General features: G+C 34.6%; 1 protein-coding gene across 1 annotated transcript in view; it reads left to right on the top strand.

The window, feature by feature from the left end:
* LOC126969217 (transcription factor Sp3-like) overlaps positions 1-16,925 on the top strand; it is a 38,968-nt gene that overhangs the window by 5,218 nt on the left and 16,825 nt on the right. Inside the window, exons 6-10 of the mRNA XM_050814553.1 lie at positions 1,990-2,118; positions 5,697-5,799; positions 9,951-10,102; positions 11,119-11,205; positions 15,055-15,114. Coding sequence (XP_050670510.1) covers positions 1,990-2,118; positions 5,697-5,799; positions 9,951-10,102; positions 11,119-11,205; positions 15,055-15,114 — 531 coding nt within the window. The remainder of the gene's footprint in view (positions 1-1,989; positions 2,119-5,696; positions 5,800-9,950; positions 10,103-11,118; positions 11,206-15,054; positions 15,115-16,925) is intronic.

Genomic DNA, 16,925 nt, shown 5'->3' with positions numbered 1-16,925 from the left:
AAGTTGGAGTTCTACCATAGTAACCATATGTTTTAAAAATAGATAAACTGAAATGCATATAGTTTTAATCTTTTGCGACAGTTGGGCTATCAAACAAAACTGTGTGGTTTAGGACTCATTTGCGCTGACTTCATCAAATATCTACACTACCAGAGAAATTACTTGTTTAACAATTTAGTTAAAATTTCATTTTATGTACACACTGTCTGTTGTTTCACACTGTCGAAAATCGATCTTCTTTTACAAAAGACTGGAAAAGCTTTATTGAAGTAAAACTTCTTTAGGCGTGACTTGGGGGTAACTCAGAATATTTTCTGACGGAAGTAACGTTAGTAAAGTTAGTAATTCCGTATGTTTCTTCATTTATGACTACTTTGTAATAAAAAATAAATAAAAGTTTCCAATCTGACGTTTGCGACATTCGTTAATTTTTCTTCATCCATCGGACAGGCAAAAGGTCCGAGCCCATAGAGCCATATTCGTTAATATTCAATCGCAACGTTATATTGATATGTGTGATTATAATAATTTAATTATTTTTATTCAATTATTTATAAATAACACGGCTTTAATTAATGCAAGTATATATTTAATGGTATAAATTAAATCTTCTTGTCTTTAAACTATTTAAGAATATTAGTTATATACTGGATGTCCTAGAATAGGTGGGACAAACAAGGGCAAACGAAAATAGCATATTTTGTCTATGAGCTTTCAGATAAGCAAAAAAAGTATGTATATGTATCTGTTAATTATTCCTAAAGTTAATTATAATTAAGTTTCACTTCAATCGCGCGTAACGATTACAAGCACACACTTTTTTTTATGTTTCTTTCATTCCGTTTCTTTTTACCATTAAATGGCTAGCAGAAACGAACCACCATGGACCATTCCACCAAATGGCAATGGTAGATTTTTTCATGTTATACTTTATTAATTGTGAATGGATATCATCTAAGATAATGTGTATAGGCTTCCATGCTGCATGGTTGTTTCACTTTTATGACTGCATAAAAATATACATATTTATTTATTTATAATCGCTTATAAAATGCTCACAGAATACATTTATTTATTTATGGTGTATGTGGATGATGCAGCTACTGTACTCAATAACTTTTGTATTAATTTACATTTGCTTTTTTGACTTACTCGTGTAAAACATTGACTATTTGACGTTTGAGTGTGTCTGTTGCATCATTTTACATTTTACATATTATATTGTAATTGAAATGATTTGTAAATCGATGTAAATTTTGATATAAAAGAGTGGCAATGAGTTTCTTGCTACTTCTTCTCATTAGCCCAACCCGAAGTAGCGGTAGATTCAATAAGATTTTTTTTTTGACATTCATAAGTGTCATTTCCGTGACCTACGTGAATAAACTGATTTTGATTTGATTTGATTATTTTAGGTGTGACTCACTGTGGATTCTAAACTGATGAAAGTGAACAAATATTATACAACTAACCAAACTTTTTACGATTATCCTTATTGAAAAAGTAATTGAGTTGTAGAAAGTATGCTTTGCTATCAACATTATTTAGGCGCTTTATTTTTTGGACCTCACCATCTGGATTAGTGGCGTTCCTCTCCGGTGCGGTTTTCGACTCTGGGCGGGGCATCAATTACCATCAGCGGAACGTCCTGCTCGTCTTGTCCCTTATTTTCATTAAAAAAATTAACCTATGCGAAACAGCGGCACTAGGCCGCTACTTCACGCCGGTATATTGTGCGAGTGTGGTTATTAACCCGGACGAGTCTGGCCCAATTATGCTGACGACATAAGACGCCAGCGTGACTCTCCCACTTCTAAAAAGCCAGAGTCGCCTCTTACCTTAGACAATTTATACGTCTAGATAGTGACTCTATTTTCATAAAAAAAAACTTTTACGCAAAATCTAATGTAAAAACACAGTTACAAAATATACACGTGTATAAGTGTTTTATTCCAACGACGTTGATAATAGTTGTATGTTTTTGTTTAGCAACAAGCTGGTAGTGTGTATGGCGGGTGCCTGGTGGGGGGGATGGGAGGTGTGGGGGGTGTGGCCCCCATGCAGGCTGTCACCGTGGACGGACAGGAGGCGCTCTTCATACCTGCACACCATGCACAGGTATTTATATATATGAGTAACACGGTTACAACACCAATTGCACGTAGTCCCTTAAAAACGTTCCAAGCCACAAACATCACATTTTAAGGAAATCGTCTCATTAAAAACATAATATTGTCACTTACATGAGAACATAAAATGATGTAATAATTTATCCGCCGCTCTTTACATGTTCAGTACATACATATACATTATAGTACTTATTCTTCTTCACAAAATTTATGATTACACACTTTTACAGGTCACTGTCACATAACAAACAATTTCAGACATGTGTTTTATAAAAACTTTGTAACAATATAGTCTGATAACTCATGTTTAAATGTTTTAAACGACTTAATCTTTTTGAGAGATGATGGTAGGCTATTAAAAAGTTGTGCGCCCTCGTAAATAAACACACGCTTGCCGTAATTTGTTCTTGTCTTGAGGTAGTGTCAAGTAGCTGGCTCGTCTCGTGCTGCGTTTAAACACATGTTTAGTTTGGGTGAGTAAGATTGATGTATGGATGGAATTATGTTGAATTTTTTGTATCAGTATACATGTATGGTATGTGTAAAGTTGTTTTATGTTCATGAGGTTAGTTTGTTTGTATATTTTAGAAGTAGGTGTTAAATAAGCGAAATGAAATAACATATTTATGAGTCTATTTTGTATTGTTTGCAATTCAGCTAACTTGGTTTTTTGAGCACTGCCCCATATTTCAATGAGATATGTAAGGTGTGATTTAACTAATGAATTATAGATAAGTATTCTAACTTTGCGGGGTATCGAACGAACTATGCCATGAAGTGAACCCAGCAGAGGAGAGAGTTTCTTTTTAACATATTCAATATGTGCGCTCCATGTCAGTTTACTGTCCAATAGTAATCCCAAATATTTCTCAATGTGCTTTTCTGTTAAGGGAATATCATGTACTTTTAAGGGTTTATAGGGAGGTATTGGTTTGTTCTTCGCACTAAAGATAATATAAGAAGTCTTTGTACCATTAATTGTAAGTAGATTTGATTGTAACCAAATGTTCTTTACATTCAGATCCTTTTACGCATGTTGGGTAATGTCATTTATGGAAGCCCCAATATAGAAAAGACAGGTGTCATCTGCATACAAGGTTATATGACCATGTAATCCTAAATATTAGTGTATTCCATACATGTGGGTTTGGCTACTAAGTCATTATGTCATTTAAAGAGTGACAGTAGGGCTGCATTTTTTTTCAGTCCGTTAATATGAATCACGTGACCAGTGTTGTGTTCTTAAATCGTGACTCAATTTCAAAATGATTGTGGTTTGGAACGTTTTTCTGGAATTACGTCGAATTACATTAATCAATCAAAAAACGTTTTCGGGTTGGACTTCTATCCCGTAGCGCGATTAAGAAGGTTAAAATATTGTAGTTGATAGAGCTTTAGTCCACGATTATAATGATACCACTCTTGTTACAAGGTAACGCACCGTTTTCAAGAAAATAACGAAATAAAATTCTAACCTAAAACGGGTAAATCACGTGAATAAAACAGTAAAATATAAAGTAAAAAATAGTCTGAGACAAACTAGACGGCTTCGTCAGTAAAAAATTTCATACTAAAATGGCTTGAACCCAGAGTTGTAAAGCCAGTAAAAAAAAAACTTTAATTTTCGATATTGTTTATTCCGTTTTCCTATAATGTTTTCCGTTCCTATCGTAGTTGAAGGGTCTTGTGTTCTATGTTTTATTTACGTGTTTTACCCGTTTAGAGGTTAGAATTTTTTCTTTCTTTTTCTTGAAAACTGTGCATTACTCGTAATAAGATTAGTAGTAGTACTATTATCAAAGACCACAGCTTGTCAACTACAATTTATAAGAATTGGTTCGATTAGGGTATGTCAGAACAGTTAAAACAACGCACGAGCCGAGCGTAGCGTGCAGCGGCAGCGGCCGGCGAAAGTCAGAAAAACCAGAAACGAATTGTAGGAGTTTCGTTTCTACCCCTAAAAATGTCCCAACCCTTAAAAAATTCACAATCGAGGTTAGGTAATAATGATTTTTTCTCTAAAACGATGCATTTCCTTGTAATAAGAGTGGTAGCATTATAATTGTGGATTGAAGCCCTATCAATTACAATATTTGTTACCTCTTCGTGCTGCGAGATACTAAGTTTATGCCACGTTTTCAATAATAAATTAAAAACAGTCGAAGACTCCAACGCGTTTGGTGAAAGAACAACAGCCTACATAGTGCCTAGACTGATTAATAAACTGCCACGTAACTTGACCGACTCGTTGACTGAGACTAATTTAAAACATAATTAAAAAAAATACTTTTTAAGACTTGACTGACAACCGATCAACATAATCAGATAAATTTAATTAACTTATGCTTAACAATTAACTGTAACAATTACTTTTATTTTTATTTGTAAAATTACAAGTATTTGCATAACTATTTTTCTTTTGTTAGTGTAACTCTGTTAGTGTACACTAATTTAGCAATAGTAAAAACCTCGGGTTTTTTATTGCTTCGAAACCTTAATGTAAAATTTGTATTTTATCAATAAATAAAAAAATAAATAAATAAATACTATTACGCGAGTACCATAAAGCAACTGCACCAACACCTCAAGTCTGTTAGTATATCAGTGTCTGGGTGTGCTTCTACAAAGGTTTCCTTTAGAATCTTCTAGACCGCCAGTGATTTCTGCTACGAGTTTAATGAATTATCAGTAATGTACAGGGAATTCAGCTCATTGAATATCAGGGGCATCTATTAAACCCCGGCTTACTTTCACTAAGGTTGTTGCTTGGTCGTCAGCCCGTATAAAAAATAAGCTCTGGCACAATACATGTGCGCAAATAGCGACCTTCATTTGCGGAGACCCTCAAACGATTAATGTAGGCATGTCGAAGGACGCGGGGAAAGGTGGAGGAAGCGGGAGGATAAAGAGATGTGATCGTATCTATACTTTTTAAATTATACTAAAAGAAACAGGCTGCGTTATCAACAGTAAAAGTTCACCACTCATTGCAATATAAAAATATTGTATAAAATTTGCTTTTTTTTATTATTTCAAATAAAATAGTCCACTTGTATGCATCAAAATTTCTTTTCCACAAATAATATTTTTGTTATTACTTGTGCCTGTAACCCCGTCAAAAATTATCTATCACTTGTGAAATTTAATCATATCATGATTGGTTTGAAACTGACTGTTATTTTTATGTGACTGTTATTATGTGTAATTTATCATATGAAGAGCCTATATCTAATAAATAAAATTCTCGTTTGATGGTGTTAAACATTGAACTCCTCCGAAATGGCTTGACCGATTCTCATGAAATTTTGAGTGCATATTGGATAGGTCTGAGAATCGGACACCATCTTTTTTTTCATCCCCCTAAATGTTAAGGGCGGTCCACACGATTTTTTTTTAAATTTTTTTGACATTTTTTTAAAAATTTGTTTGATTATGAGTCAGCATAAAAAAATACATACAACTCCAAATTTTCACCCATCTACAATCAACAGTAACTTTTGTATTGCGATTTTAATATCGGCAATACAACGTTTGCTGGGTCAGCTAGTAATATTATAAATGTTCCAGAATTTCTCTGGCATGAGCCAAGTGAGTCTCGTGAACGGTCAACTAGTAAGGACTCCGGTGCTGCCGGCCGGGTTCCTACAAAACGTAATGCACCTCCCCACAGGTACGTATCTAACATAGACAACCCATAGACAATCATGTACCATAGACTATCACGCTAACACTTACCTGTCATTTCTATTGTTTTCAACTGCTTTGTTTATTTGCTTTGCTGATCTTAATGTACTCCACTCATCAACGAAACACAACGTGAACAATAAAGGATTTGGCAATATGATATTGTAATAATTTTGAACAGAACAGAGTTTTGGCTATTATTTCCGTTGCAAGTATCAACATTTTAAAATTAAATTCAAATAGTAAATTAAAATTGGCAGTAATATTTCTCATGAGCTTACAAACACTTCGCTTGATAACACTAGACTAATATTCTAATTTTTTACATAATACTATTTACATAAATACCTATTTATACACCAATAAACTCAGTTGTTAAGGATTATTGATGAGTTTAATATATTTTATTTTAAATCAACAATTTGTTGTTTAATATTTGAAACCTCGATAGTTCATAATTTAGATTGACATAATTGGAAAACGAAGACTCAAAATTTTTATTAGGTACAATAATACCTCTAAAAATTAATTTAAATTCGATAATAGTATGTCCATAAAATAAGATATTTAAATACATTAAAATAATTCCATGACCTCTTTTACTAAGAATACAAACCAGCTTTCAGTCTAACAGTTAATCTGTGAATTAAAATCTTCTTATACAAGATATTAGAAATCAGTATGTTCAAAAACATAGTGAATTATTTAATTTGTAGAGTGAATATGAATGTGTTTGGACTGAGGATCTAAAATTAAAAAAAGACGGTGTGTACTAGACACACAACATAAGTGAAATCTTTATCGAGGCTAATAATAATAATACGAAATATGACTATAGTTATGGTTCTACTAACGCCGACACGTCCCGTGCCTGCATATGCGACGTTAGTTAAAATGAAAAAAAAAAATTGCTCCAATTGGTAAAAAAAAACAAATAAAAGAATATTGTCTCGTAAATCTACCGAAAATTAGGCTGATTTACGTGGGTTTTAACAATATATAATTTCAAATTGTTTTGAAAACAAAAGTGATTGTTTTTGTCTCAGTAATAATTTTGTAGGGCAATTATTATTATATTATGTATTATTTTACATAAAAAACAGAGACTTATACACACAGTAATTAAATTAATTAAGACCAGGCGATTATTAAGTCCGATATTTCAACAGTAATAAAATTAATTAAGACCAGGCGATTATTCAGTCTGATATTTACACGGTAACAAAATTAATTAAGACCAGGCGATTATTCAGGCTGATATTTAGACGGTAACAAAATTAATTAAGACCAGGCGATTATTCAGTCCGATATTTACACCGTAATAAAATTAATTAAGACCAGGCGATTATTCAGTAACTTATGTATTACAGATATCAAAAAACTTTAAGCTGATATCGAAAGTACGTTACCGAATCATCCATAACATCAATAACGAGAAGTATCCAAAATTTTGATATTTGACACTCCTATATATTTATTATGAGATTAAACAGAAGTTTTTTTCGACCTTTATTGTTATCAGTGTAATAAATAAGTAAATTTGTAAATAGTATTATTCCACGCGCAATAATAATTCGCCACTAATATAAATTTTTTCCACCCACTCCACATCCGTAGAGCAACAGGCAACGATGACAATACCCGGTACTAACATATCGATACCGTTGAGTTCTCTGTCAGGAAACCAATCGGTGCTAATACCGGGAACGAATATCTCAATCCCGGCCGGTATTCAAATACCGAACTCGATACAAATGCCCGTTACCCTCGCAAGTGGGCAGGTTAGTGTCGAGAAGACCGCGAAGGATATCAAGAATGAACCGAGCCCAGGAGGACAAGGTTGGTGATGGAAACTCGCTCAGATAAAGGATTTCTTTTTATTTATTAATTTATTGACCCAACAACAGCTTAACATACAAAAAAAGACAGTGTTATCCTTAGTTAAGGATTGTTAACCAACTAGATACCGCCGGCGTAGTCGCAAAGTTCGGCAACTAATACTACGAGCCAGTCTCGAACAATGTGTGACGTTGACGTGCCACATGTTCTGTTAAACTTTGGTGATAATTGAAACTAAACTAATTAGGTTGCGTAGTAAAACTGTGTTAAAATAATACAAGAAATAAGAGAGACACTGGGATCACATATCATCAGTAAGTATTATGTATTTTATTAATTTCAATGTAAAATAACACGAAGCGTATTTGAAAGATGCCATTGAGTGTCAAGATGCCACGTACACAAGCATCTAATAGTTGCCGTAATAAAAGAGCTATTATTCTTAGGTAGTGCGGTATCTAGTTGGAGCGCAGCGTAGCCCAATACTCAATCTTAGGTGTAATCATTCTTTTAAAAAGTTATTAATTGGTATGCAAGTCAATTACAGGTGTGTACATTTTGCTCTATATATAAGACGGTATCAATACTAATACAATAATATGTATTCTAACTGACCCGACAGTTGTTGTTCTGTACATAATAAATAAAACACTGTTTTTATGAATTTTTCAATAATATTTCATAACATCAAGAATTATTTCGTAGAATAGCTCTCTGTTGTTTATAGTGGAATTGTTTCACAGCAGAACTGCCAAACCGTGCGTCAATAAATTCTCTCATAGAAAACATGTCCATAAAAAACAAATATTGGAACTAAAAATAATGATGAGTCCCACTATCCTATCTCTCAAATTGGACTTAACTGCACTCCACGAAGTGATCCCCTTTAAAATTCGTTCATTAGTTTTGGAGTTCACTGGAAAGATTATAAGAAATCCTTTATCGCTGTCATTAATAAAAGAGCCTTAGAAAATTTATTCGTCTAGAAATTCCTCTTGCTATTTTAATTGTTTAATTCTTTAGTGTGTGTGACAAGCGACGTCTTACACTCGCTTTTTGCATGTCACTTTGTATGAGTTGCACAAAATAGAGGTTTCAGGAATTGTCAACCTTCATTTTTTCCAACGTTTTCACATCTGTCCACAGTGTATCTAGACGTATAAACGATCTAAGCGAAATGCTTATTAATTTACTTGCGTTTTCCATTTCCTTTTGCTTGGTGTTATCAGTTTCAGCACAGAATAAATGTTTTACATTGCTGCTTATTGACCAGGAATATTTTAAATAACTGGAGAAAATGCAGCAATGTATAGATATAGCAGTCGAGGCTTATTATGGTGTGATTTGTTGCATGTTTTATCTTTCAGCTTTGTTTTTAAACGACGTGATTTTTCTACATGACGTATATAGTTGGAAATGTAATTCGAGATCAAAAATGTAAAAAATGGTGAAAATTTTGTTTTTTGTTTTATTAAGTTTAATAAACAAATTGTTTAGTTTAGAAGAAGATGAGAAGCCACAACCTGAGAGTTGAACAAGGACATTTATGAACTTTACGTCACTCGAACGGTTGGCTCTGTGGAAGAGCTCTCGCACTCGACATTTTGTTTTAAAATTTAATTTGGAAAAGGAAGGCGTCTAATATCTCATTTAGGATGGTAAACCACCCTGGTTTTGTAGATGGAGCATGATTATAACAAAAAAAATTATGTCTTATGAATCAAAATAAATTTATAATTAGACTACCTAGAAAAATGTTGATAATCTCTGAATTGCCATTTTTACAGTGACATTTCTTTGTTTACATTTTTTATCTCGAATTACATTTCCGACTATATTTCGTTTATAGAACGTCATTTTAACTATTATTGAGCCTTGACGTCATTCTTATTTCGGTTGACATGGCCGAATATGTTTTCCATCGCAACATGTTTCATGTACAACTGGATTAATTTTTCTAATCATACTATCGTTAATAATGCCATCGTGCCAATTAAATCTCTCTCATTGAGTTAAAAATTAACGAACAGGTTAAATTAAAGACTAGGTAGAACGATAATTTATGCGACTAGATGCAGCCCCTTGCTGCTAGACAACCGATGAAAATAGGCCAGGTTTATTACATCAGTGTGCGTGACAAGCTACTTCTTTCACTCGCGATTTGTATGTCAAGTGTAAGGCAAAATGTCAACCTCAATTTATTTGACGTTTTGACAGCTGTCATAGTCTATTTGTCAGCTGTCATAGTCTATCTGGACGTATAAATGAATGTGTAATTAATTGATGGTAACATTGAAGGGGGCGTGGCTGTCCGCGGCGGGGTGGGGGGCGGGATGGGCGTGGTCCCCGTGCAGGTGCCCGTATCCGTGGCCAACGGACACACCGTGTACCAGACCATACACGTGCCCATACACGCGCCGCACCTGCAGATCATACCGCACATCCAGCAGGTACGTGACACACTGGCAATAAGGGGTATTAAAACAAGATAATAGTATCACATGAGTGTTTTAATACCTAATTATCAACAGTTGCATACGAGACTTTATCTACACCCGTAATACGAATGCTCTATAAAAGATTCTGAAACCGTTAGCTTACTGCTAACATTAAAAAAGCCAGTCCTAGTAATGATGAATGAAAATCAGTACAACATTGGAACACTCGTTTGGATGATGTAATGGTTAATAGGACAGTGGCTGTTGGCAATAAGCTAACTGTTTTAAAATCTTTAATAGAGGATTTAAAGCATGGGTGTAGATAAAATAAAATACAGGATGCCGGCTAGATTATGGGTACCACAACGGCGCCTCTTAATTTTATAAATAATAATAATTAGAAATTATGAGACTTAACATTTTGTCTCAAGTTGACGAGGGCAATTATTGTAGTACCGCTTGAGCTTTTAGCTTTTATGAAAATAAGGGTCGAGACAAGCAGGACGTTCAGCTGATGGTTATTGAAACGCCCTGTCCATTACAATGCAGTGCTGCTCAGGATTCTTGAAAAACCCAACAATTCTGCTCATTTCAGAGCACGTACTACACGTGGAAGAAAGTTTCTTGAAAAGCGTACTGTGGAGGAACGCCACACATCCAGATGGTGGGGATGTTAGCCTAAATTGTGGCGTGTCGTGAAAAGTTGGAAATCGGCGGCAGGAGTCAGTTCAAACAGCTCTTCGGAACACCCCTTAATAAATGCGATAGAAAACATTCAATGAAGCGACGTCTCCACGCAACGCCAGATGATCGAGCCGTTCACAAAGCACTGGGCTTCCGAAAATTCCAGCAGCTCTGCGTTGCATGTGGTTAAATGATTCGAGCTGATACTGGGTGTGCCAGACCAGAGATGAGAGCAATACTCCATATGTGGGCCGGCTTGAAATATTGCCGTGCTCTATTTGTGTAGTCCAATAACTAAATTAATATTTTAATTAAGGTATTTATATTATGTATCATGTTTGTAGATGCAAGCCCAGCCACAAGTCGCTAACGTGCTGACACCGTCCGGTCAGATTCAGCAGATACAAATCGCCTCACTCGCTAACATGCAGGTAATTTTATTAACACTATCTTTATCTTCGAACAAAACACAACATTTATTTTTAAATTATCACCCAAAACGTGCCAAACGTTTGTGTAATAATCTAACTTTAACCCTTTCTAAACCGTCAAATTATCGGAAAAAATTAATATTATGTAGACCTCTTTACTACGAATAGTATTCAGGTAAGATGTGCTTAGCAAGAGAATATACATTTTTTTTTATATTTGGAAAAAATAACTTTTCTGTATTAAAAAAATATGTATAAAATACTCAACCAACGCGGAAATTTTATATGACGCTATAGCTCATAATAGCAAACAAGCGTAGAGGATTGCGAAAATTTTATTTGAAAACTTTGTGTTCCCCAGAAGTGAGGGTTATCACTGTAAAATAACCAATTGCGTAGAGGTTTTGTTGAAAATTCGCCAGTCAAATACGTCAAATAAGGTCTAATTTCCCAGAATGTTTGCACTTCAAAAAAAATATTTACCAACCCAACATGATATTATACAAATTTTGGCTATCATATGATTGATTATTATTCATATATTTTCAAAATCCAATTCAATGACGCCTCAAATAATAAAAGAATCTGCTATTCCATAAAGGATTGAGTGAAAATGAAGTGACCTATAATATAAGGCCAACGAGACAAGATAAAGAATGTAAACAAACGGACTGCAACTGAGTTATATTGTCATTAATATGATGGCGCATTCAAAATGTCATTGTGAGAATACGCCGGAACTAGATTTGACATCTGTCGTTTCTGGCGGAACGTCGTGTCGATGGTCAGCGCAGCCAAGCGGGCGGCATTCATTGTCTAACCGCCTTGACCACCACGGCTTCAATGGATCGCTCTTGTTCCTCGTAATCTTGAAATAATTGTTATTGATTTCGGAAGTGAAAGTGGCTATTTAAATTATAGGGGTTTGATTTTTGGACTAAAGTGTAATGTTGATTATAGATCGTAAAGTAAAGTGATTTTACAAATGATATCAGACTTTTATCTTGTTCTCCGCCTATACGCCCAAGTGAGGCGCCGTGGCTCGCCTTTAAATATTTATATATATTCGGACTTACGACAGCCATTACAATAGGGAATCAATAATTTGTATATAATTTACTCAAATTAAAATGTTTTGCAGCCCTGAAATTTTTGCTTACATTCTTTATCTTGTCTCGTTGGCCCTATTAAACCTATACGAGGCAATGACTATCCTTTTGCATGTTGCGGAATGTGTATTTTATTATTTCGCAGTTTGTAAATACAATTTATGCTTGGTGGTTTTACGAATTCGGGTGGTGGTATTAATTGATGTATGTCCCGGAGAATCGAGCAGCGGTTTGTGAGTTTTCTGCATATTATATAGAATGTTTTATAATCGTGTCTTAAGCTACTTTGGATGGTCCTAGTAGTAAGCCAAAATACCATTAGACATTGTCAAGCGGTGGAATAAAATAAAAATTTACATACTTTTACACAAGTCTTAAGCTAGGCGTAGCCTATGTGCTATGGGTGTAAGACACCGATACGTCATTTAATACAATATAAATACTTAAACATCCATATTCATCATAGAAATGTTTGCACCTGCGGGGATTTGAACCCGGCCCAGGTTCTCTGGCTGAGAAATCACCCACTGTGCTATGTCGTCAATATTGCGCATACAATGTGCTTTAACGTCAACTTAGTTTATTATGGATGGATGTTTAGGGCATTTCATGCGCAATTTCGACCAGAGATTGGTCTATTTAGTAACTCTTCAAATTTAAACTAGTTAGACCCGCTGCTTCCAGAAACTTCCAAATTCCTTGTACCGAGTTTTTGCATACAAGATCCTGGATACTTACTTAGTTTGCTTACTTAGTGCTCCACGGGAAGATTAAATCACACTAGCGAAACTCTTCAAGAAAAAAGCAATTGTATGAAACGTGATTCATAGATTGACAGATGACGGTTATAATCTTGTAAAAAACGGAGACAGCCGAAATCCATTACGTTTTATGCAACTGTTCGCTTTCAAACCTAGCCGGATTATACTTCGTCGCAATAATATTGTAATTATTAACTTTCACAGTAAACTAAATTTAAATTTTTACTCAGGCATTTCCGCCTCTTATTACGTAGTATTTACATCCTCTTTGGATAAAATATGCATTGCTGCTTCCTACTCTTTGTATCAGAGGCTGCATGTTGCTTCTTATTTTAAACTTTTTTTAAACGCTTCTTCAGTTTATTGTTGTGGCCTATTAAGTATATTATTTATTATATGTAGTCTTATTGAGTTGCAATACCTGTGTGTTTTGTAAACTCTTACATCATCATACTTTCATCTGATGAAATGAGCAGTGGAAGTGTCATCCATTACTTGTAGATTGTGTAGTTTAGAAATTTAAGTTTGGCTTCACTAGTTGTTTGTTGAATTCTTATGCCTCGATTAATCTACGCCGAATTCGTGTAATACGACGACCGTGTAGACGACGAACGACGACTATTTCTGCCGTGAAGCAGTAATGTGTAAACATTATTGTGTTTCGGTGTGAAGGGCGCCGTCGCTATTGAAATTACTGGGCAAATGAGACTTAATATCTGATGTCTCCAGGTGACGAGCGCAATTGTAGTGCCGCTCAGAATTTTTGGGATTTTACAAGAATCCTGAGCGGCACTGCATTGTAGGCCGGGCGTATTAATTAGCATCAGCTGAACGTCCTGCTCGCCACGTCCCTTATTTTCATTAAAAAAAACACATTAAATTACTTTTGATTGTTTCTTTCTGTAAAGTTTCTATTTAAAACATGTAGTAACAGTATGTAAGCAAACGAACTGTAACTGAGTTAAGTACATTATGCTGAGTTATATTCAAATAAAATTTGAAAACATAATTTTATGAACGATGAGGGACTCGAACCCACGACCTCTCGCATACCGTGCGAGTCTTCTAACTGAAGCCACAACCTGAGAATCGAAGATAGCATATACAAGATTTTATTAATCCAAGAAGTGGGAGTTATCACTTTAAAACCAAAACTAATTGTTTTGATTTGCAAGAGCGACATCTCATGTCAATTTTCTAAAAAACTAAACGTCATTCGGACGGTTAGCTCAGTTGCAAGAGCACTCGCATGGAACGCGAGAGGTCGTGGGCTCGAATCCTGCATCGTTCATAAAATTTTGTTTTGAAAATTTTATTTGTGTATTCATCCCAGAAGTGAGGGATATCACTTAAAAACAAAATGTCATCATTGAGTTTGCTACTGGTTCATCTATAAGGTCACCGAGACGAGATAAAAGAGTGTAAACAAACGGACTGTGAGTTACATTATACTTAGTTATATTGTCATAAATATGGCTGATTTGGACTCTTCCGACGAATCATTTTTTTATTCTTTATATGAAAATAAGGTACGAGAAGAGCAGGACGATCAGCTGGTTGTAATTGATATGACCTGCCTATTATAATGCAGTAGTGCTCAGGATTCTAGAAAAGCCCAAATATTCTGACACTACCTTTGTGCTCGCCACCTTGAGACATAAGATGTTAAACCTCATTTGCCCAGTAATTTCACTAGCTACGGCGCCATTCAGACCGAAATACAGTAACGTTTACACGTTACTGCTTCACGGCAGAAATAGGCGCCGTTGTGGTACCCATAATCTAGCCGGCTTCCTGTGCAAAGGAGCCGCCCACTGGTAAAATACAGACAACAGCGATTAGAATACGGAAGCCATAACTTGTATATAAGTTATTCATAAATATTTTGAACCCCTGAAACTTTGTTTACATTCTTTATCTCATTCATCATTGACTTGGACGTTGGTTGTTCTAACTTTGGTGTTGGTTTGGTTCAGCAGAACGCAGCTGGCCAGACGGCAGTTAGCGCCGCTTCCACACCTCCCACCATCACTCTGCAGGTATTTAACATAATTATATGTATTACGCTTCATAGTATTTTATCACTAGCTAGCCTTACTAACTTTCTTCGCTCTCTGTCTAACAACATTTTAAAAAACTTTAAATATTATTTATATTTAAACAAAAAAGTTAAACAAATGTAAAACACTTGTTTTAAAAAGTTCTATTACAAATTTGTGTCTTTCTGCTGTTTAGCTTTCAACAATCTTTAGACATTGCTTTATATTTAAACACGAGTCGAAGCTTCTCTAAGGTGTGTCTAACGATTATATGATGACAGAAAGATGACAGTTGACAAAAACTTTGTATGTTGTTTTTAGTTAAACACAAGCTTAACACTGTAATAACTGTAATAGAAAAAGATAAACTTCAGTTAAGACGTTATTGTTAGGTCACTGACGTTATTATAAGTAAGGTTACTGACTAACAGAACACGTGTCTAAGCTAAGTTTTTTTTTTTTTGTTATAACACCGTAAATATTTATAGTGGTCAAAATATGGGATGTAATGAATCACTTGCAGAGTTCATTAGTAATAAAGAAAAATTTAAGGTTATATATATTTTTTTTAAATATAGTAGCATTAAGGGTGAGATCTATACAGCATCTCAGCTCAGACTTTTCTTAACGTAAAAATTTGCTGAGTGCAAGTTTTCGCTTTCAAATCAAATCAAAATCAGTTTATTCACGTAGGTCACGGAAATGACACTTATGAATGTCAAAAAAAAATTCTTATTGAATCTACCGCTACTTCGCAAAGGGTTGAGCTAGTGAGAAGAAGTAGCAAGAAACTCATTGCCACTCTTTTATATCAAGATTTACAAATCATTTGAATTACAATATAATATGTAAAATGATGAAACAAACACACTCAAACGTCAAATAGTTTTTTTGCAGATATTACAATATTCTACTCTAATTTAGTTTAAATATATATTTATAGACTGATGTTGAGATCTATAGAGCCTACCTAAGCAGGTTTTCCGTAGACTTTACTTAAGTAAAACTAAGTAAGCTTAGAATAATCTTTGATTTCGTTTTTATAGTCATTTGACAAATGACATTATGCTGAGCTTAAGCTGACACAGCCCAATGTAAAAGTCAAGTTAGCGTTTTATCACACTCGGCTAAGTTTAACGCGAGTAAAATCTGAGCAAAATATAAGTACGGTCTATAGATCTCAACCTGTTAAGTTGAGTTGGCTATGTGTTTTTTGCCATTCTTTGTTAAAGCTATCATCATTTCCGAAAAGGCAAAATGTATAACTGTCATTTTTTGATGAAACTTTCTTAAGAAATTGTAACAAGTAGTTAATCTGCATCACTGACATGAATTAACACAGAATAACTAACCTAAAATGCTTTTTATAACTGTATTTATGCTTGACAATAACACATTCCGCCTACACTAATTACCACCATCTTATAACCTGTATAACCGAGTGGTTAGCGATCCTACCTACTAAGCTAGAGGTCCCGGGTTCGAATCCCGGTAGGTGCAAGCATTTATATGATGAATATGGATGTTTGTTTCCGAGTCATGGATGTTTAAATGTATTTATGTATGTTTATAATATGTATTTATGTTTGTTTAAGTAAGTATATTGTATTAAATATATCGTTGTCTTGCAACCCATAACACAGGTTATATATGCTTAATTTGGGGCAAGATAATTTGTGTAAAAAGTGTGTCAATATTATTATTATTATTATAACGCACCCACTGTTCACGCGGCCCGGATAAGGTGGTTAACCAAATGCAAGGCGACTCTAGTGCTAGTCAGCAACAGGCCTCACAGACCATAATCACCA

The sequence above is a fragment of the Leptidea sinapis genome, chromosome 17 (genome assembly GCF_905404315.1).
Source record: "Leptidea sinapis chromosome 17, ilLepSina1.1, whole genome shotgun sequence".
NCBI lineage: Eukaryota > Metazoa > Arthropoda > Insecta > Lepidoptera > Pieridae > Leptidea > Leptidea sinapis.
This window is presented reverse-complemented; position numbering and strand designations above follow the sequence as displayed.